General features: G+C 40.9%; 1 protein-coding gene across 12 annotated transcripts in view; it reads left to right on the top strand.

Moving 5' to 3' along the window:
* NFIA (nuclear factor I A) overlaps positions 1 to 23,274 on the top strand; it is a 411,264-nt gene that overhangs the window by 363,176 nt on the left and 24,814 nt on the right. For 7 of the 12 annotated variants that reach the window (XM_018072107.3, XM_018072106.3, XM_008925171.4 and 4 more), the window contains 3 exons: positions 7,037 to 7,215; positions 9,672 to 9,837; positions 17,867 to 17,958. In XM_018072107.3, the coding sequence (XP_017927596.1) occupies positions 7,037 to 7,215; positions 9,672 to 9,837; positions 17,867 to 17,958 (437 nt within the window). Of the gene's footprint in view, positions 1 to 7,036; positions 7,216 to 9,671; positions 9,838 to 17,866; positions 18,079 to 23,274 lie in introns of those variants that run through there. The other 5 variants (XM_029959654.1, XM_029959653.1, XM_018072101.1 and 2 more) reach the window with 2 other exon arrangements.

Genomic DNA, 23,274 nt, shown 5'->3' with positions numbered 1-23,274 from the left:
TTAAATTAGGGGGTTTTTGACCCCTAGCTATAGTCTTGTAAGGGAGGAGTGCTTTCTATAGGTATGAGTTTTATTTCTGTCCCGATGTAATCAATTCTATAGTATTCTGATCTCTCAAAGGCAGTAGAATTCTGACATGTTTTAAAACAATCTGCTCAAAATAGCAAACTTAACTGGCCCCCTGCCCATGCCAGAATCTGGAACAAGTGCTCAGTTCAGCTCTACAGGTTTTCAAATGCAGCCTGTACTACTCAGCAGTCCAGAGCTCAACCCTGAGCTCAAACACAGCTTTCAGCATATTTTCCTTTTGCAAGGAACTCCGTGGGTCTTGGCAAAATGTACTTCTGCCTCCCATTTGCTACTGCAAAATTTCTTACAGAAAGAGTGTTTCTGAACAAAGGGTCCAGGTGCCTTGTACCACTCAGAGCAGCAGAAAGGGGCTGAGAGCCAGCCCTGATTTGGGGATACCATGGGTCTGTTTTTTCAACAGTGCTTAGCTGACCACCTGCACTTGACTTCTGGAGCTGAGAGATGGATATTCTACAATTCAGCCCTTCTTTTTGATATTCATGGACAGGAACAGCTCCTCCATCAATCCTATTTAGGGTATTTGTATATCTCTTGCATTGGTCAGCTGTGTATATTATATTTTAAATTTTTCATCTATGTTTGTCTACATGTGGGAGAAAATATCAGCGATATCTAAATTTTACCCATGCTAAGAGGGTAAAGCCTATTTTTGTTCTACAGCCCCATGATTTCTCAGCCTTGTCAGTGCAAATGGGAATGTGACACAGGATCAGTTTGAATTTAGCTCATCCATGGCCCCAACAGACATGTTGCCAAACAACCCCTTTGCACCATTATGGGACTTAAACAATATTTAAGTTTTCCAGTGCTGTGAATTCCCCTCAAAGGGCTCATCCTAGGACTGGTCATCTTACCCTCAGCAGCTCAGTATTTAGGTAAAGGCAAGTTCTTGCTAACCTGAGTAAGCTATTTCTCTACATTTATCACCCTAAAATCTGTCCCTAATGGGCAGTAAGAAAAATGGGGACTTTCAGAAACCTTTGAAAGAGTTATAGGGACACAGCTCCCATTGAAATTCAAAAGCAGTTAATGAATTCTCTCAGGACCTCTGCAAATCCCAGCCCAAGTTTCTTAATTATTTTTTTTTCTTGTTTGGGTAACTGCTTTCATCACCAAAATCTGGGGGCTTAAAGCTATTGTTTTAGGCTTCCATTCTTTACCTCTTGTATTGTATTATACACAGAAGTGTAAGTTCCTTTCAACAAATTTGGATTATTGCCAGATCTCCTTATTAAAAAGTCACTCTTCATATTTCCGATAAACACAGCTGTTTCATGGTGTTTGAAAGCATTTCACATCAGCCAGCATGGTGGCTTAGCCAATTAGTACTCTAATATGGTCAATTTTCAGAATAAGTACCTTTGGGGTACAAAGGGTGGGATATATCTCGCATAATGGCAACACTGGAATGGTAGGAAAAAGCTTACAGCACACAGGGAGTTAAAGCAACTTAGAAGCCTGACGTGGAAACCACTAGCAGAACAAACTGTTCTCTAACATTTCCAGGGAAATGACTTTTAAAAAAATACTTTCTTAATTGTAATGAAGCCAATTATAATGGCCTCAAAAACAAGCTGATAAAAACGATCCTGTTTCATTATGATTCTAATGTTACTATTTCTAGGAAGGCTGATCAATGTTTAATGAAGTATTAGTAAACTTAATTATCACTTTATAGAGGAGATATCTGAGCACTGTGCCCTAGTGAAGCTGATGCACTGTTCTCCTGGTCTGATGAACCATGGGCCTGTGAAGGAACAGTGATTTTGATTCCCAGCCCTCCTTAGAGCAGGCAAGGGGTGCAGGGTGATGGTAGCCTTTTCCTGAGCAACACTAAGTGACCTTTACAAAGACTTCAAACGACTTTATGAAGAAAGCAATTTTATCCAGTCATCTGGACTTGAAGGGGTTGGCAAGGCTTTTTGGAAGAGGAGATGGAAGGTGGATGGACCAATATGTCCCCCCATATGTTGGGCTGTGGTGGTGGAGAAATCTGAGCACTGCAGGTGCAATCCCAACATCCTTTTACCACATCAGTGAGCACTCCCTGGGAACAAAGATCCCACTCCTCTTTATCAGGACTGCTCCTTTGTTCCAGAGTACTAAATATCTGAAGAAAACTATAACCTGCTTCAAATTAACTTATTTTTTATTATCTGATCACTCAGTTGAACAAAATTCACAATTTTGGCACTTCTTCATAGCCTCAGCCATATGCAGTGCTCACCTAATCAATAAGTGAAGCTTATTTTATCCATTACTTATTTTGTTATTGGCTACTACAAATCAAGAAGGGAAAAGACAAGACAGACCTGCATAATCAGACATTTGAATTCAGCGTTCTGAAAAACCCTCTGACTTCTGTGCTGCACAGCTCCACAAGCTCATAAAACACTGAAGAATCCAGTATAGCACACAACAGCTGTACTGCATAATTACTTGGCCCAATAGTCGTAGTTTTAAAATACTGGTATATCTGTTGCAGGCCACCATACATTATCATCTCATTTTCAATAAAAAGTCTGGGATGTTTCAGACGAGCTTCAATGGAATTAGAATCATGTGTGCTTTGAAATATTTATGCTTGCCTTGAGATGGAAGGATAACTCCTACCTTCAACCCCCACACAAAATAACAGATTTAATAACACCAGATAGTCCAACTCCTCTGTACCTACAGCAGGTAAAATGAAGTTCTGATCTGGAATACACATCTTTTCATAGGTTGTAGAACTTATATTTTATGTCATTTACTGAGGTCAATAATAAAATATAAATGTCACAGGCTGAAAGACGCCAGGAGAAATATGGTTTGGCAGGATGGAGCTGCTTAGGGATACATAAATAATAAGTCAATAAGTAAATAAATAATAGACAAAGACCTATTTTATCTTCCATTTGAAGATCTCAAAGAATTTACAATCACTGATTAAGACTTGTAATACTCCATAAGAAGTAGTAGGAACCTCTTCTCATACACGGGACCATTTGCATCAGCGTAGGTGTGGTATTTGGAATTAATGACTATCATTTTTGTTAAGAGTTTCTGAAGATCATGGCATTTTAGAGGCAAATAAGGAAAATAGCAACCTGTTCTGTATTACCTCTCATGCTTTAACTGATTCAAAATATTTGTGGGGATTCCTATATTTGGAAACATGGTTGTGTTCTGTGCTCAGAACTTGTTTGAGCAGTCAGTTTTGCACTCACCAGAGTTGCTGACCACAACACAACCATCAGAGTAATGGTCTGTATCTGGGCCAGCAGTTTTTAGACTTAAGCATTTAATTCCCTCTCTCTAGTATCAGGCAGGCACATTTGGAATGTTGATCAGTTTAATAGTAGTGGATTTTTCCTCTCACCAAACAGCCCCTCCTTTTGCCTCTTGAGAAATTTGGTATTTCCCAGTCAGAAGCTGCAAAAACAAACCTTTTGGAGATCTGTATTCCACTCATTACTTCTTATGCCAAGAAGAAAATGACCCCTCCATGTCACTGTATGGCACAGACTGATGGCTATTTGGTCTGGTTTCCTTCCCCCAGTCCTTCCTGTGGTCAGCAGAAAGCCCTCAGCTGTGCTGTGGAATTAGCCAAGACTCTGAAGAGGAACCACTTTCTCCTTTTTGCAGCACTTTACTTTGCTGAATTATTACTGCTTATTTCTGCATTCATTTTTCTTCTCTCTCTCTTTGGGAAGATCAGTGACACGTGATTTCCACTTTGTTTTCTACCCTCACATGCTGAGGAAGTCAAGGCAACAGAGAAAGACTCACTACTTACATACCAGTGGATATTTCTTTTATCTTTCTTAGAGCAAATCAAATTATTAAATGAAGACCCACACCTTGGAAAAGCTAAATACAGTGTGGTCTCAGGCCTATCTCCTTTTCATCCAGAGAAAGAATAGGAATGAGTTTGTTCCCAGATGTGTACGAACGACAGTGCAGTTGCATAACAATTTCAAATAGTCTTAAAAGAGCTGATACTAAAAGGAAATTTTTAAAAAATATTTTTTAAATCCCAATCTATTTTTTTACAAAATTAGATGTTTACCACATAAATTTTTATTTCTCACTTTTATCTTCATCCTTCATATTCCATTTGACACACAAGGAAAGGGGAAACTACAAGAGGAGATAGGAAGAAAGAGAGGAAGAATATATTTGATATTAAAAAAAGATAGAAATATTGTATGATAATAAAAATTTTGTTGTAGTCATCAAAACACTTGCTGACAGCTTCAGTTGAAGCAATATTCCTGGCAAAATGTTTTGAGGAGCTCTAAAATGACTGTTGTTTCCTGCAATAGGTTATAGTATCTTCATACCTCTGAAGTGGCTCTGACGTGAGTGTCATTAAAGTGGTTCCACCTCAGGGGTTGGTGTAGGTGAGATCAGAGGCTGCCACTTTAGGTAGGATTCACCTAAATGAAGGTGTGTACATAGACTGGAGGTATCTACCTCAGAGCAGTACCAGTGGGCTCCTTGCACATCCACCAGTGAGCCAGTCAGTGTGGTCAGTGAAGTCCAGTCAAAGGTAGGAGTCTGTTTTGGGATAAGATGAACAACTCCTTAGACACCGTTAGTTCTGCTTAGTTCTCTGTTGACTCTAATAATTGGCTCCATGGTAGACACCCAGAGTTCCTAAGGGGAATTCCCCATTATCTCTACCTTTAATAGCAGACTTCAAAGTTACAGCCTCTCCCAGGAGTTTGGGGACAGGAAAACAGCCTTTATTTCTTCCTTTGAAGATTTGGGTTCTTTATCTAAAGAGTTTTCAAATATACTGTGATTTAAGATGCAAACTCAAACAAAACTATTTGTCTAAAAAGTGAATAAGAAATAATTAACAAGGTTTGTAAAAAACACAGGAGATAAGCCCAGATGTGCAGACAGGTTGAACAGGCTGGGTAGACAGGTGTTTGCCTTGGCCATGGAATAGCTGTCAACATTTCCATAACGAGGAGTGTGGGATATGCTGCTTCTTGTTTCCTTTTCCCAAGTGCAGCGTTGCAGACCTGGCACAGCTGTGGGAAGACACTGTTTTTCAGCTCAGCCCACATGTCACGATATCTAGGTGTTATAAGATAGGTATAGCCCGTGCTTTCCAAGGAGTTTCTCTGGATATCCATCTGCTTCCACCAGAGACAGCTGAAGGTTGCGTGTCTTTTGGCTTCTCATCTCTATGCTTGCTTTCTGTGGTGTTTTCCCATTTATTAGCACACATTTAGTGTGTGTTTCTCTCTCTGTTGTGAGCAGTACTAAGGGGAGCAGATCTGTGGGGTTAACATGGATACAGGAGTGCTTTTCACGGCAAGAGCAAGACCTTCACATCCATCCCATACCAGCACCCCTGGCATGAGTGCAGCTCTTTTTGGGGGTGGCATCAAAGCAATCATTCCTATCCCATCATGGAGAAGGAAGAGCATAGAAGTGCTGCCCAGCCAACCCTTAATGAATGTTTACAGGGTAATGCAGTAGTTTCCTTGCTGCTGTCTCAGATGTTTTATCCACATCTTCAGGCTCTTGAGTTTGCTAATGGTTTAATAATGCTTAAGAAAAAAATTATTAATAAAGTGTCATATTATTAAACTGGCAATGAACAAGAGTAAGAAGCAGATTTTAGCTTTTATTTAACTGAAGGTTTTTCATAACATTCATCATGAAATGAATGTTTGCTCATTTCTGTTTGATTTTAGTCAACTTTCCTGCATCTCTCCAATTTTTCTGGAAGTACCAAAGGCTTTTTTTTTCCCTCTTGTATATTTAACGTACTTCAAAGCCAACACATGAGTTTCTGTAGGATATTCCCTCCCCTGCATAGCCTTTATCTAATGGTTATGTGTGGTGTACAAGTGCAGTCTATGCACATGGACACCCCTCAAAGATTCCTAGGATAACATGCCAAGGGAGCAACAGGAACATAACAATGACTGTTTGGTGAGAAATAAACTGTGATTTACAGATGACCTTGTGCACACCAGATTAATTGGTCATTCTAAAAGAAGAGTGAATTCTCATTTTAGAGGGGAAAGGGACAATTCATGGCACTGTAAGTGGCAGCACTTGCTACCTCATGGTGACAACAACAGTGGAAAACACTGTTGACTAACAAGGGTCCAACTCCATACATTTTGAAGGCCAAGGAACTGGGCAAAGGTGTCACATAATGCAGGAGAGCAGAAGGCTCTTCAGCTGCACTTGTAGTTCTGCTGAAATCAGCTGAGGGTAAAATCGGTCATTGCCAATGGGTTTGTGTACATCACACCTCTGCACCTTCTCTGGAGTACATTTTCCAGCTGGCTTGTTGGCCCATAAATTAAACTTCATCCCTGAATGCAAGCTGGGGTCTTGCTGAAGATTTGAGGCTAACATTATTCAGGGGAAATGTAAATGTAGTTTTCCAAACGATCTCGCCACTTTGTGCATGTTTATTAGATGAAAACACGTTACTTAAAATAAATGTTTCTAAACTGAGGTGGGAAAAAAACCCCAACAACAAGAAACGTTAGACCATCTTTAAATTATCGACCATTTATATACAATATAAAATGGATTCATATGTGCAAATCCAAGTTACATGAAATGTCAATTAAATCAACCCTAATCTCCCATTTTTTTATTGCCTGATTGATGAGGGCTGCTCTTAAGGTGATGAATAGTTTTCAGTCTCACAAAGGACTGCTGGATCCTTTATACGTGTCCACTAAAAATACAGAAAATCCTTCAAAATGTCTGGCTCCATTTGCTTCCAAGATGTAGATGGAGTGAGTGTAGGACACAATGTGGTCTAATATATTAATTGTGAAGATCCGATGTATAAAAAACACTGTACATTAAAAAAAAAAATAAAAGAAAGAAAGACTAAAAATAAAACAATAGTAGATTTAAACTGTTTTATTTTCCGAAGGCAAAACTCTATATAACGTCTTTGTTTTCTTTCCTATAGCAAGTCCACATGCAACACCATCGACTCTTCATTTTCCAACATCACCCATTATTCAACAGCCTGGGCCATACTTCTCACACCCAGCAATCCGCTATCATCCTCAGGAGACTCTGAAAGAGTTTGTCCAACTTGTCTGCCCCGACGCTGGTCAGCAGGCTGGACAGGTGGGGTTCCTAAATGTAAGGAAGCCGTTTTTCTTTCTTCAGAAGTGTTTGTCCTATGTAAAAAATTAACCATGGGATTATTTATGGGGTTATTTTAACAGTATGTTGCGTGCAGAAGCACACCTGGAATAGTTGCTGGAAGGAAAAAAAAAAATTAAAAATATGCTGCTACTGCAAAAGTATTTTAAAAAACAACATGAAACCTCCCCAAAAAACCACTCGACCACATTGTGGTAAAATTAGCTTAAACTGTCAGAGAAGCTGGTGCTACAGTGACCTTCTAGGTCCCCCCACAAATGACTTTGCTGCATATGTTGTAACCCTTGTGCAACCAGGGTTAACCAAATATGAAGGTAGAATAATTTTTATTAATTATTTTTGAAGTTCAGGGGAGAGTGGGGGGGATGGAGCAGGAAAAGGGAGGGTGAGAAACAGATGTTTCAGATCAGCTAAGTTCATTAAAAAAAAATACTGCCTTATAGCACTTTAGATCAAGTTGACCAGTACTTGAACTCAAGATGTTAAAAGTACAGTTTATTATGGTTTGTTATTTCTGTAAGCAGTTATCTTTTCCCCTTATCTCTATGAAAAATTAAGCAGAGTTCCAAAGCTTCAAATAACCATTTTCATTTTTTTAATCAAATAAAGTGAATCATCTTGCTATTATTGAAATAGCATTCCAATTGAATACAGAATTTATAAATTTTATGTAAATCAAGTCTAAAATAATGCTCTGAATATTTCATGAAATGTAATGCATGTAACTTTTTCCAGCCAATGAAGTAATAACTGGCAAAATTACTGTTTCTCTCCTGACATACGTACAACTGAAAGTGTTAATGAGAATTAGTTTAATTATTAGCATCTAATTTATTACATTTATTTAATAAACTGTATTGTTCTCAGTGTTTTCCTTTCCCCAGCAGAAAAACTGACTCTACTTATTCCATCTAGTCCTGGCTTTGAATAATGTCTGCAATATGTTAGCAGATACATTTATGTCTAGACAACAAATCAATACAGTGCTTTTCTTTTTCCTTGAGTATTCATTTGCTTAATTTATCCCAAACCATTCAGCATTATGAACTGTTAGCACACTCACAATGAACATGCAGCAGGGGTCTTCTTGGCAGGAAAGGGACCTAATTGGGAGACAAGATAGTGTTTGAGAGATGTCACTAATATATTAGTTTATTAAAGGTGCTGGATGTTAGAAAAATAAATATCCCTGAAGGATTGCTTCTTGCTGCAAACACTAGTAACTGCAGTCTTTGAAGTCTGTGGGAGTGCTGTTAAGTAAAATGCAGATGAATTTGAGTCTTATTTATGCCCTCAACCATTTTTGCTCTACCACAAGTGTGATTTGCACCTCCACAACTTTAAGGCTTTTTGTCAGTGCCAAAACAGGTGAAATGAGAATAAGGTCCCAAGTGCTTTGCCAGGATGAGTATTTTGTCCCCAGTAATTCAGGCTAATGGAAACCATAACAGGAATTAAAATATTATTTTCTTTAGCAGTACTTAGAATATGGATCTGTGTTTAAAGCTGAGCTTTTATCATCAATGGAAAAGCCAATGCTCAGTGCCAGAAGAACTGCAGTAAGATCAATTTGCACAGTGCTGTCGAAAATGATCTCATCATTTTTGTCACTAAAATGGAACACCTGATTCACAGCCTGTCCTACTTTCTCTTTGTAATGGTATTTGGCATCTATCTGTATGGTTTTCAAGTGTCCAGGCTGAGTTACATTTAAAATGTAAACTTAATAAAGCTGGGGGAAGGGTCGGCATGTTTTTCTAAGCCTGCTTCTTGTTTTTGTGATACTTGAAAACACTTTTACTTATGAACACATTTTTCTGGTGATTAATTGAAAGACCACACTTGTATAGCTCAGCCCCTTCAGCCTGTGACCGACCACATCCCAGACTAGAGGGGAGGGTGTTTTTTTCCCAATGTGTAAAATGAAGCAGTTCTAAGTCCGGTCATTTTTCCATATAATCCTAATGGCAACTAAAACATGAGGTACACTATTGCTAACTCAAGAGAGATGTGGGAGAGCAATTATTTTAAAATATACTCATTCATTTTCCTGTAATAAGATATCAGCATGACTTTTAAGACCACCAAAAATGCTTGTTTTTTCTCTTAATGAGCAGTATCTTCAAGAAATTTACACTCGAATCCTAGGCACTGATATCCCAAGGGGATAACAGAGGCACGAAACTGGGGAGCTGGGGTCAAAAATCCAGCTTCACCTCTCACTGAGCATGGCTTAGTGCTGCAGGAAATGTAAAGAGGAGCAGAATTTAATCCAGGACATTTCCAACCAGCTGCTAATGGGACTTTCTTTGCCACCTCTCAAGTAATAGTAAATGTGTTGCACATAGCTTTCAATTAGATTGTTATTACTAGAGGTTCCTGATAATAGCTGATTTTTAGTATAATTTCTGTGTTTGCTTGTTTTTCGGCAGCCCAATGGTAGCAGCCAAGGCAAGGTGCACAATCCATTCCTTCCTACCCCAATGTTGCCACCACCACCTCCGCCACCAATGGCTAGGCCTGTGCCTCTGCCAGTGCCAGACACAAAACCTCCAACTACATCAACAGAAGGAGGGGCCACCTCTCCCACTTCTCCAAGTAAGTATAGACGCAGCGGGAACCAAGGGCTAATGGCCATGCACAACTATTGGTCGCTGCTCAGAGATGAGGACTGGACTAGCTCTTGGGGAGCAGGAGGGCTCTCTGCTCTCTGTATGATGGACAAAATTCTGAGCTGCTTCTGTGTTAACAAGAAAAGCGTTAGCTTAAGGTTGCAGTTTTATTTCTGACTCTGTGGACATTTCACGTAACCACATGTGAGAGAAATCAAGGCCAGTAGGTAATCTGTGGCACACACCTCAGACCTTTGGAATCTTGTTTGTTGTCATAAGGAGGCAAGTTCATATCCCATGCAAGGAATGGTTCAAAGCCAGACTGGATGGGGCTCTAAGCAACTTGGTTTAGTGGAAGGTGTTCCTGCCCATGGCAGGGTGTTGGAACTGGATCTTCCAACACCCTTCCAAACCAAACCATTTTATGATTCTGTGATAAATTGGTGTCTCAAGCCAGGCTTTAGAGGATAGATCCTCCATGAAAGTCAGACAGTCTTATCAAAAACATCGCTGCTTAGACATATCTGGGCTAAACCAACAACTCTTTCCAGTTGACTTCAATTATAGTTCTTTTGGGAATAAGTCTTCCTAGATCAACCCAGACATCTTTCCCTTATGCCTTGCATTTTGGGCAAGAAGTTTTGGTATGTTTCAGGGCTAGGGAGAAAGCTTTAATCCTCTCTCCACCACCCACACTGCTCCCATATGCATTTTGTGAAGCCACAAGTCAAATATATGAATTCCTGGATACACACATGGGGATACCACTTTGGACTCACTCTTCTGGGAAACAAATGCAGTTCAGCTGTGTCTGATGCTTTAAAAAAAAGTCTGGATGTTCAGGGAGTTAATTGTGAAATGATTTAATGAAGCTATGCTCAAACTGACATTTAAAAACAAAAGGGAAGCTTTCAGTGCTTTAATGGCAACTGTAGGGGACTTGTTCCACAGTGAAGGGAGTCCAAATAACATCCACAAACAAAAATCAATCTAATCGAAAGAGCAAATCCCTTTGTGTGCTTTTCAAGCTTATTATTTAAATGCTATATGCAACCACTGCTTGATGTGCAAAGAGGTACTCACTATTCAAGTGAACAAGTGAAGCCTACATTTTTAAAGCTTTATATACTGTTCAGGAGATTTGCACAGGTTCCAGGGGGCATTTTTAAGATCTGGGAGTTCTCAGGGGTTTGCATTGCCTTCTGCTACACGATAGCACACAACTGCAAACTCAGCAAGATGCTCTGGCTTGCTTGGAAATTAAAATGGGTTTTAGTATGAGACAGTCTGGTAAGACTGTGAACACGATCTTCTAGAATCAGGTCTTCCTGAACTGATCAGCAGATTTTTGTTGAGCAAAGAAGTTGATTCGTTCTCTCCCCTGTGCTCCTCTTTCTGACCTTAGAGCAACACTTGTGCTATCAGGAAGTTTTGATGCTCTCTGATGAGAGATACTGTCTTTCGAGTCCTATCAATAAGATTCAGCAGTGGAATCTAAAAGGTTAACGTTTAGTCATAGTTATCACTGAATAAAGTCAGCAATGCCTTATTATTTCCTTGTCTTCAGAACCGGGAAAAACAAAACTAGGTCAGTGTGTACTTGTCATTACAGTTGTGACTCAGTTTACTGGCAGTGTCTGGTGTCGAAAAGAAAAAAATTCCCAACATCATTTTAGCAGTAATCTTAATACTTAATGTTTATGATAATGTCATTGTGTAAACAAGCTCAATGTGTGTCTGGCCTGATTCTCAGCTGGCAGAAAAACGGGCATTTCTCCGCTGAAGTGAGCAGAACACCCGTCGGTGTCGGCTGGGGCTGGCCACTGGGCTCAGCGTTCAGCAGACAGCTGCCACGTTAATTGGGAATCGAGGTTTTCTCAAGAGCAGCCAGTTAATGGTATTTAAACAAAAGATTAGGAAAATAATTACTGTTTGTTAATTAGCTACGCTGATGTCTAAACATATAGTTCTGTGCACATTCAGGCACGCATCTTCCTTTTGGTAAGGGGCTTGAATAACAGTGACTTGAGTTGTGAAGAAGCATATAATTTAATTTAGGGACAAATTTTACAGAAAAGTAGATTATAGGAAACATTTTCTAAGAAAAAATATTACATATACACCAAAGCCAGTGGAAGTATTGGCCACATGAAGAGTAAAGCAAACTGAAGTTGCAAGCCTCCTCAGTGAGGGTTTGCCAGAAGGACCCACTGGACTCCATTCAGTGTGTCAATCAGAACCAACCCTCCATTTCCTCCAGTGTTTATTTTTTCCTTAACTAAATATTAGCCTTCAAATAGCAAGTGCAGATTCACCAGAGTTCCATAAAAGCTGCACAAAAAGGTGTTTTCCATGGTTACGAGCTGCTGGAGCGCACCAGTTCTGGGAGTGTCTCCGGGCTATGGCTGACTGCCCTGCAGAGCCTGAGGATATTGGAAAGTCACTTATGCAACAAAGGCAGGAGTGATGTTAAATTTTGGCCAGACTCTCTCCTTAGTTGTATGGAGGAGAATGAAGCCCCCCCCATCCAAGGAAATGGAGTGAAAGGGGTTGGCATTTGCTCCATTCTCCTTCCCTTTTTTGGTCTAGCAGAAAGCCCTCAGCAGAAACAAAATGCAGTCACGGCCCAACCAAAAATTGGAATATGGCCCTCCTGAGGGGTGCAGGAGCCAGGAGCAGCTGTTCAATACAGCATGGCCTCCTGGGAACGAGAGCTAAAAATCACAACAAGGTGGTTAATGATTCTCAGAGCAATAGTGAAACTCTCCAGCTGTGACATTAACCAAAACATGAACATTAGTGCTGTCCAAGGAAGGAAGAGCCCCTGGAGATCCACACCAGGGATTTGATGCTACTGGGTGGCCAGACACGCTCGGGGAGTTGAAAATTTCAAATGCGAATCCTATCCTTTTGGAAAGCCAGCATTTTCCTCAATGACATGACACAATGGAGATGGGATTCATGAGGTTTAGGGCGGTTTATTTTTCCTCCATAAAAAGCTTTTTCAATAGAACACATCTTTGATATCAGAAGCAGTCCCAATATTATCTTATCTCAGATCTCTTCTTGATTTTCTTTGGTTTGTAACCCTTAACAAGCACAACACAGTATTTTCTTGAACTTGACGGTTTGGGGGTTTTATATCTCACTGCCCAAAGCAAAACCACCTCCATTAGATGCCAGTTGAACTTTAGCACTATCATAACTGAATCAGAATGTTAGAATTTGTGGCCCTCATTCCAGTGCAGAGGCTAAGATACTGCCATCCTGTACACCCTGATTTTTAAAAAGCTTTTTTAAACTAAATGTTATTTTCTAAGATTCACAACTCTTTACAACTTTAACAAAGTCATTATTGGTTAATGTCCCTTTGCACAAAGTAGTTTTTGTGTTAAACAGTAATTGTGTCAGGATGAGGAGAATGATCTTGTGATTGTATTACTGCATTCATAAAGCCAAGTGCCAGGTTCTGCCTTTGGGTCACAACAACCCCATGGAGCACTCCAGGCTGGGGACAGAGTGACTGAAAAGTTGCTGGGAAAAGGACTTGGGGATGCTGGTTGACAGTGGCTGAACATGAGCCCAGGTGTGCCCAGGTGGCCAAGAAGGCCAATGGCACCTGGCCTGTACTAGCAACAGTGTGGCCACAGGACGAAGGCAGTGACCAGCCCCCTGTGCTGGGCACTGCTGAGGCCACACTTCAAATCCAGTTGAAAGACTGAGTGGCTGGAGCATGTCCAGAGAAGGGAATGGAGCTGTCAAAGGGTCTGGATAGTTAGTCCTGTGGGGAGCAGCTGAGGGAGCTGGGAGGGCTCCCTCCTTCTTAGACTGGAGAAAAGAAGGCTCAGGGGGAACCTTTTCACTCTCTCCAACTCCCTGACAAGAGGGTGGAGCCAGGTGGGGGTCAGGCTTTGCTCCCAGGGAACAAGGGACAGGACAAGAGGAAACGGCCTCAAGTTGCACAGGGGAACTGTAGGTTGGATATGAGGAAAAATTTCTTCACAGCAAGAGTAGTCAGGCACTGGAACAGGGACAGTGGTGGAGTCCTCAACCCTGGAGGGATTTAAAAACTGTGTGGATGTGGCACCTGGGGACATGGGTTAGTGGTGTACTTGGCAGTGCTGGGTTAGTGGTTGGATATAATGATCTTAAAGGTCTTTTCCAACCTAAACAATTCCATGATTCTGTAATGAGATTGGATTTCTCTCCCTATCTCTGCTGTGCATTGACTAAGCACCCTCTGGGCAAGCTGTTTGAGCTTTCTTTTTGCTCCTTTCCCCATCCATAAAAAAGAGGGTGATGACTGCATCATTTTATTTTGTAAAATTTGCAGTTCCCTCTAAGATACTCATCTGCAGAATGCACTGCAGTAGGAATTGCTGTGTTGCACCACATTGCTTCATTTAATCCTCTCACTACAGCTCCACAACAACTAAACTAATTCCTGGTCCCTTGAGAAACAGGACAACTCTTCACATCAAATACATGTACCTGTCGACTTGGTCTGTAAAAGAGAGACCTGGTGGTACATTAGGTCATCACTCACCCAAATCATCCTTACCAAGCAAAAGTTAATCCTTTTCATCCAGAACTGTCTGATAAACTACACACTCTAATACTTAAAAGCAATTATTTCAGGAAAGTATATTTAAATTAACATTTTCCTGCTGAAGGCAACTTTAAAATACATGACATTCCCAAAACTGTTTGTTTGTCTTGTCTTTCATACAATTTCTTGCCATTTTGGCTAAATATCAAAGTTGTCCGTGTGAGCAAATGTTCTTTCTCTGCCAGCTCCTGTTTTCCTTGTTCCTGAAGTGAAGCATCATAGCAAATTTGTGGCATCACATTCATTTCCTTGGCTATGGGCTAGGATGTTGCAGACAATCCTTAGTGAATTCCAGTAACAGAAACGCCAGGCTGGACAGGAAGATGTTCCTATTCATACCTCATGGGACAGATATCAGCTGGTGTAAACTAGTATAGGTCTATGCAATTCCCATGGAGCAAAGCTGATAAGATCTGGAGAAGATCTGCCTAAGACACCTGGCTCCCATTCCTTGTTCCTTTCCATGCTTTGGCCTTTCCCAAACTGGAGTTTGAAGACTCCACCATAGGCTTAGCTTGTATGTATGCTATAATATAATACAAACCAACTTTAACGTGTGAGAGCTGTTTACCCCATCCTAATCTCAGAGCAGAGTCTAGGGATCAGACTTCCAGGAATTCCACTTCCATGTCAAACAAGGGTATTTATATGAAGACAGTAAGAGAGTAGAAACAGTGTTGGTCGTGGGCTAAGCAACATTCAGTTCTACTTCCTTTTCTGAACCTAATAGGAGTCACTGCTGATGTGTATTCCATGTTAATTTAATATTCCAAGCCAAAATGGCCCCTTACCGTCTGCAAACAAGTCAGGATATTTTACAGTGAAGTGGGACTTAGCACTTGGGGAGAGTCCAGTGTAAATCCTCTGCATATATGTAGTTTTGGTGCTCTTCCCTCCTTGGCTCTGGCAATGCAGTTATATGACCTTAAGGAAATACCAAGCTGACATCCGAGTATTTTCAGAAAGCAAGTTAAACATTGTTTGGAGTGGAAGAAAGGTATACATAGCAACTCACCCAGCAAGCTTTGAGGGGACTTTTTGTGCATATTACACAGTTTTTGAAAGCTTTTGAATTTTGTTTGAACAGAGAAGCCATTTAAGTCAGCATTCTGCTGGTTTCCCTTTGATTTTCTACCAAATATCACAGCAAAAGTATCTGCCAACGGGGAACTGTAAACAAGATCTTGAGTTCCTTCCCTTCTGAGTGGAACTTACCTGCTCCAAGGGATTAAATGGCCTCTCCACTCAATCTGCTTCCTTAAAAGTAGACCAGAAGAACCAAACAACAGATGTTTGATTTTTTAGCTTTAAGTTAATTTTCCCCACTGCAGAAGGAATTTTTAGTCTTGCAAAACATTAGTTCATTAGTTAGTTAAAAAAAAAATACCTCAGCATAAAACAGTACAGAAGAATGTTAATACGTGGCACTAGCAACAGAGAGATACTCTTTGCAAAAGTGTGGCTTCTTTGAATTATTAAAAAATTATATGGTAAAAGGTGAGGAGAACATCTCACCAGATCTACTCAGTTCATTTCTTCCTTGATTTGCAGGTAGGAGTAACACCCACTGTACCTGTTTATACTCAAACACTTAAACAGCACCACAGTTAGCAAAACCATCTCAGAAAGATGAATTAGTGCACTTAAAAATTCCTTTACAATTATGTGAAGGAGAGGTGTTTCTTGCATGATTTTTGGAAGTGTTAGCTTCTTGGAGAGAAAAGCTCACCTCACCAGAAACAAGTGGGAAGAATTCATTCTGAAAAGCCAGGAGTGCTTTAACTCCTCTCATATCAGTAGGAAATGAAGATATGCAGTTCCTGGGGTGATTTTAGGGAATGCTCTCTGAGAAAAGGAAGCTGTCTGATGTAATTGTAAGAACTAGGAGGCATCACAAGACATTTGTGAGACTTGGGTAGGCAGGGAAGGGAAGGATATGGGTCTGGGTGCTCTCAGACTTGGGAACTTATCATCCAAGGGCTTCGTGGGATGCAGAACATTTACATGGGCTGAAGGGCAGAGAGGGCATTCACCGGTGAGAAATCCCTTGAGGGCCATTAAATACAGGGAGACCATGAGCTGAAAATAATCAGAGGTGGGAAAGAAGAGAAGAAAGTAAATGTGTGACCTGTTTTGGCAGTTCCCTGTGTAACTGCTTATGGTCTTTAAGAGTCAGGACAGTGGATAAGGTGGAGCATTGATACGGTTCAACATACCCTTAAACCAAAGGCTGCTCCAACTTAATCCCTCTTCACCAAATATTTGCCTTCAGAAAGGCAACAGGGTTTCCTCTACACAGTCAACTCAGCGTCTTCTCGGACTCTTAACTCACTTTATTTTTGAGTAACGTTGAGGCCTGAATATTATATTTAGCCTGACTGGGATTTGGCAACTAACTTTCCTTTTAACAGTGTTTTTTGTCTCTTCATTGGATGGTTAGATTGTCTGGGGATTTTATTCAGCAGAATGCATTCCCATAAATATATTTAAAATAGACAGGATCCCTGTTTGTATTAAGGCATCCATTTGGGTTGTTTGAATTTAGATCTAAATATGCAAAAAACTGAAGATGGGAGAAGATTGCGTGGGGGGGTTTCAAGTGAGAGGAAGACTGAAAATGCATTGAAAGCTTTTGGATGTGGAAGTACGTGGCATTGTGGACAGTTGCAGTGGAGAATATAATGCAACAGTAAAATCATTAAAGTACTTCGAGTTTGGAAGTAATCTGGGTTCTTGGCTTGCATTGCATTTAATAGCTTTACATTTATGGGAGCCACTCCAGTTTTTAAAGGCAGCTTCAGCCTTCAGACTGATTGCACTTACCACCCCAGTGAAACTGCAACCCATTAATTTTTTACCGAAAGGATCTTCCTAGTTCGTCGAACACATCAAGTGAACATTTTAGAGAGTGCAGACCACAGCAGTATGAAAACCAAAACTTTATATCAAGAGAGAATGCTGGATTAGCATGAAATAATGGTCTGGTTCTGTTAATATGGACTTGGGTAAATTCATTGCTATAGAAAACTCTGTTAAAAATAAAGATACCAGACAATGGAGTGAAAACAGTCAGGACCTGCAGAAGTCTCCTGTGCCAACCCATCATGGAAAGGCCTGCAGTGGTTCTCCTTCAAGCTGGAGAGCTGCACAGGTGGCCCAACACACCTTTCCCTGAGCCCACATCACAGCCGCCCCCTCTCCCAGCAGCCCAGTCCCTTGCGTGTTTATATCCTCACCACTGAGACCAAAACTTTCCAGTATCTAAAACCAAACTCTTGCTCTCTAAAACGTTTGCACATTTCTATGTTGAACATCTGCTTAGGTGGCTCTGAGACAGTGTGTTTTGGTGTTGTTCGTGTGCAATCTAGTGCCGCTTCCTCAACGCATGTGTCCCTTCCCTTCACAGCCTACTCGACACCCAGCACCTCCCCCGCAAACCGATTCGTCAGTGTTGGACCACGGGATCCAAGCTTTGTAAATATCCCTCAACAGACTCAGGTGGGCCGCTTTCGACTTCTCTGTATGCCTGCAGCCTCTTTTTCTTCTCCAGTGTCCTCTAACGTGTCCCCGCGGAGCAGCTGCATTGCCGCTGTCACTTCACCCACATGGTCTCAGTAACTACAGTGAAATGTCACCTGCAGTTTGTTTGTCTGTTGTGTTTTTTTTGGGCTTGTGTAGTAATAACACTGCTTTCGTAACTGGAAAGATCTCTCTTGCTTTCTAAGATATTGGCTTCCAGCACGCAGTTGTTTCTGCTAGGACTGGGGTTTCAAAGAATTTGGCTGCAACCTGCTCCCCAGGCACTGCATTTAATTGTGTTTAGATTAGATGGTAGGAAGAAATTCTTCCCTGTGAGGGTGGTGAGGCCCTGGCACAGGTTGCCCAGAGAAGCTGTGGCTGCCCCATCCCTGGAAGTGTCCAAGGCCAGGTTGCACAGGGCTTGGAGCAACCTGGTCTAGTGGAAGGTGTCCCTTCCCATGGCAAGGGGGTTGGAAAAAGATGATCTCTAGGGTCCTGTCCCACTAGACACAATGAGAGACTGCTCCAATGATTTCCATGGAAAAAAATATTCAAATTCCTGATTGGTCGTTTGCATGGTGGGCTTTGAGCGAGCAGGAGATTTTGTAATTGCAAGCACATCTGTTTCCTTACACAAAGAGAAAAAAGTCCAGTTGAGGCAGGCACATAAAGCTGGGTTAGCTGAATTCATAGTCCTGCTATGGTCAAATCAGAAGCTCAAGTAAACATTTGTGTTTCTTTAGGAGAAGGACAAGGTTTAAATGTGCGTTTTCCAAGCTGTATCAGATTCCCAGGGTCGATTAAGAAAATAGTTGCTGGCAGTTTTGTTAGCAGCTAATTTGAGCCAGATGTTGAAAAAATTAAGTCTGTGCTTAATATCACGTTATCATGGGGGGGGAGGAAGGTATAAAAAAGTGAGCAGAGCCAGTACTTTAGGACAACTGTAGTTTGAAGTGATTGCTTGACTACGTTACAATTATTTTAAAGGTCAACAACACAAAATATTTGTAATTTTGTTTTGAGTTGGTTGCAATGACTAAAAAGTAGTAATTCAAATAACTAGAAGACTGGGGAGTACTACCCTTAACGCTTCTAAGTTCTTTCAAATCTTTTATAGGCATCTGAATAATTAGTGTACAGATTAATGGCTGTCACATGCCACAGTAGATGCACGAAGACAGACTCTTCATTGTGATGGCTTCAGCACCTTTGCTGTCACTGAAACACAAGTCACTCGCTCCCAAAGATTTTCAGTTTACAGGGCTGCAACCAGCTGCCTGTGAACACAATGCATTTTCTTGCTGTCTGCTATTTGTGTACCATTTGTTAGGGGCTTTAGTTTATAGCTCTGTGCACAGCACAGGTTAAACTACATCAAATCTCAAACCTTCTCTGCATTAAATAGGGTCACAGAAAGTACAGCAGCAATGCAGAGAGGGGTTTAACCCATCAGATTCTGTGGTTTTTTTTCATACCTTAACAAAACGCAGACTGCACCCCACTTTTCAAGCCTCTTCCTTTATTTGGTTCATGTATGTTATAAGTTCTCATGCACCCTCACATTTAAATCATATGTCTCTGGTCATTTTGATAACAACTGGAATACACAGAAATACACTGAAATTGGGAAACAGGAATGTTAAGGTATGCTGCTCAGGAAACCTGAAACCCTTTGGAGAATGCAGCTTCTCCAGAACACTTGAAAAACTACTAGTTGGTAAATTGATTATGTAGTAAGACACAAGACTATTAAGTCTCAAAAAATATTTAAAACTTATTTGCATCCTGCAACCTAAGTTTCTCAGATAAGTTTGTTGACTGTAAACTTTTATCCTTCTTATTTATGACTTAAATAATTTTAAAGTGCTCTAGCATTACTTTAAGTGCTTCCCTGTAATGCAGTGTAGTGAATAACAATGCTATAGAGTGAAAAACAATACTCAAGCACAGCTTTCAATTAAAGTCTAACATGCTGCAGTGGGGAAGGAGACTGACTCCCAGTCTCTGACTCCAGCTGCATCTCCATGCTTCTATACATCATTACACCACCACAACCAACTTGATACTAAATATATAATTTATCAGCAAAACTCACTACTTATTCATGAAAGAACTCAGAAGTTGACTGTGCTTTGAGTCAGAGAAGTGAGGTAAAAATGCTAACTGCAAGGAATTGGGATTTGTGTAGATTTCCTCTAAACAAAGACAGGCTTTTGTGCTTTTTTTGCAGGGCATCAGTGTATAGGACCATCACTTAGGATATATTCAAAATGAAAATATAAAAATACATAGGACTGTGTTACTAAAAGCAGCTGGGGTGGTTGCTTTCCATTAGGATCTTTGTAGTACATTTAGAGCCAGGCTAAGATATGGGTCCTGAGGACCACTAACTGCCAGGGACGCAGCTCTCTGAGACAAGAGGAAGCAGGGAACACTGAGCCTCTGGAAGTCAAGCTTAAATATAAGGGTTAATCAACTCTTTAGTGCTGAAACAATAAAATAAAATGAAGATTGTATCTGAAACATCTGCTTTTTAAAAATTAGGGTCCAGCTACAAGCTGTAGGACAATATTATGGTCAGCTATGGTGGCTCTGATGTTCTCTTTCAGTTGGAATGTTGGACTACAGACACTAGTTGCACATCATCATCATTAGTCTTCAAATGCTGCAAAAGCGAGTCTGTGCACAGGGATGTGGCAGCCATGTTCAGCAGAAGTCGCAGTTCCCATACATGGGCATTCACAGAACCTTGGAATAAAATCCCAGACAAATGTACAACAACATGGCTGGGTTGGAGCAAGGATCATTCTGTCCTGGGCTGCTCTTAAACAACCAAACCCAGAACATGCCTTTCTTAATGGGTATTAACCCGTAAGAAAAATTAACAGTAGACATTCCCATTAGCAGTATGTTCTGATTTATATCACGTTCCATCAAATATAATCCCTTAAAGGAATTTTATAGAATTTATATGATATTTGTAAAAAAGCTGTCTTCCTGTGTCAAAAAAGGCTGTAGCAGGATGACCACTCCATGACAGAAGAGACCAGGAAATAAACTGCTTTAAGTCAGTAGTTCTGATTCAGCAACAAATGCCCCCAAAGGGCTGTTGGCTTTGTCTGGTTTTAGCAGCTTCCAAACTTTTCAGATGGTTTGTTTTTCCATATACAGCTTACTCCATCCATCACTCTGCCACTCCACTCACATAATTGTCCTATCTGGGAGGTTATTTGAATCTAAATTTCTGTTTGAGCTATTAGGAGCAACACTTGACTTGGCATCCCTTGTATATGTTGACGAAAAGGCACAGGTGTTGTAACCTTTGCTTGATAAATCATTTACTTTTGCTACTTGACTCGCAAGCAGTATGGGGGCATTGGCTTTTTAATTGCCTTTTCCATATGCAAATCAGAAATACAGTATGCCTGGGGTACACGGGCTTTAGTTTCAAAAGCAAGTTGGTCTGGATACCTCATGACTAAGTAATAGATAAGCCTCTCATATTGCCAAGGACTTGTAATAAGGAGAGTGGTAGAGGGATGGGAAAGTACCATCACAATAATTAGGGGCGAGCTTCTTGGTAGCAATAACACTAATAAAGGGTTCTGAATTTGGGAGGTTTTTTCCTAAAATTAAAAGTGAAACACGGGCTATGGGAATGCTAAACCAGCAACCTGCTCCCTGTGACCAGAGTTTATGCTGTCACTTGCCATTCTAAATGCTCTTTGCTGATCTGTAATGCCCTGGCTGTGCTCTAGAGTACAAAATTCCTTTAGGGATCAGTGTGCTGTACTCAGTGTATTGCAGCTCCACTTCACACTAGACATTGTTTACTAGGCTGAGTCCTGTTTGCCACCTACTTACCCCACATCTTCCTGGAAATTGTACTTAGGATGCTAAAAACAGCTCCTGAGAAACACATGCCTGCTCCATCTAATCGCTCCTACCTGCCAGTAGCCAAGTGCCTTATTCAGGGAGGTTATGAGGATGCAGGGAACACAAACTGCCTCCCACTGCAAGCACCAGACAGAGAATCAACCACTTCACCTGTGAGAAACTAAATGGAGAGAAAGTGAGTCCTGTACCCCTGACTAGCAGTTTCAGGAAAAATCCCTCTCTAATGTAAACACATTTTATATCAGATCCATCCAGGGTAGTTTCTAAAACTTAATTAAGCACAAACCCAAATATTTATTCCCATACCTTTCTATATGGAAAGATAAACTGATTTCTAGGCAAACAGAAACTCTTCCTGCTTCTGCCTTTCCACGATCCCAAAGCACAGTCAGATCATGGATAATAAGCCAGGGTGTTTTCACACTTTCCCTGGTGAGGCCCTAGAACCACCCAGCTACAACAGAGCTCTAGAGAGAGCTCATCCTTTATAACACAAAACAACTGAAACAAAAGGCCTGTAACTTGTTTAGAACACTGAAACAAAGTTTAAGAAAAACCCCAAAAGTCAAACATGCTTATCTAGGCAGCAAAATGACAGGTATGAAAACCAGCTAGCTCAGCACAACAGCCTTATAAAGACCAGGTACAAAAATGCATCCTGTGAAACACATCTTAAAAAGAGCAATAGGAAGTTAGGGGGGAAATTACTGAAGTTTAACAAAATGTTTATAGGACAAGAAAATTGCTAACTCCTTTAGATCTGCTCCTGCTCTCTGCCTTTCCCAAATAAACAGTGGTATCTTTGTAGCTTCTCCTTTTAGGCTTTTATTTATCTCTAAAAAACCACCGTACGCCTCAGGTGCATACACAAACCTAATTGTACAATTACTTTCTTTCCAAGACACAAGGCAAAGCCTGTTTCACTTCCCCACAAGCCTTTTAGAAAGCGAGCTGCAACCTGCAATTTTTCACTGGCAGCACTTTAAAACAAAGGGCATGAGGAAAAAAATTAGCTGGATGCTGTATCCTGTAGGATAGCAGATGTTAGCTCTGTCAGACCAAGGAGGGAGGCAAATTCCAGAGTCACTGGTCCTTCTGTGAGAATGGTCAGTTGCTGCTGCCCAGACACTGGATTTAGAGGAGTGTAGTGCAGGTGATGCCCCTCACCAGGCTGGAGGCAGGGAGGAAGGGAAGCAGCCTCACAGATAGCAGGCTCCAAAAGTATATAGTATCCATAGACCAAGTCAGCACCTTGACTGGGAAGCTGATGCAGTCCTTCCAGCACTGTCATTCCTGCAGCTGAAACCACGGAGCTGCTTTGTGCCCAGGTTTCATTGCCACCCTATGGAAGAAAGAAACCAGTGCACACATTTTTCTTTGGACAAATCAAACATGTGC

Source organism: Manacus vitellinus, unplaced genomic scaffold (genome assembly GCF_001715985.3).
Source record: "Manacus vitellinus isolate BGI_N305 unplaced genomic scaffold, ASM171598v3 scaffold_21_pilon, whole genome shotgun sequence".
Lineage (NCBI taxonomy): Eukaryota > Metazoa > Chordata > Aves > Passeriformes > Pipridae > Manacus > Manacus vitellinus.
The sequence above is the reverse complement of the archived record's forward strand: the minus strand, read 5'-3'. Positions and strand labels throughout refer to the sequence as shown.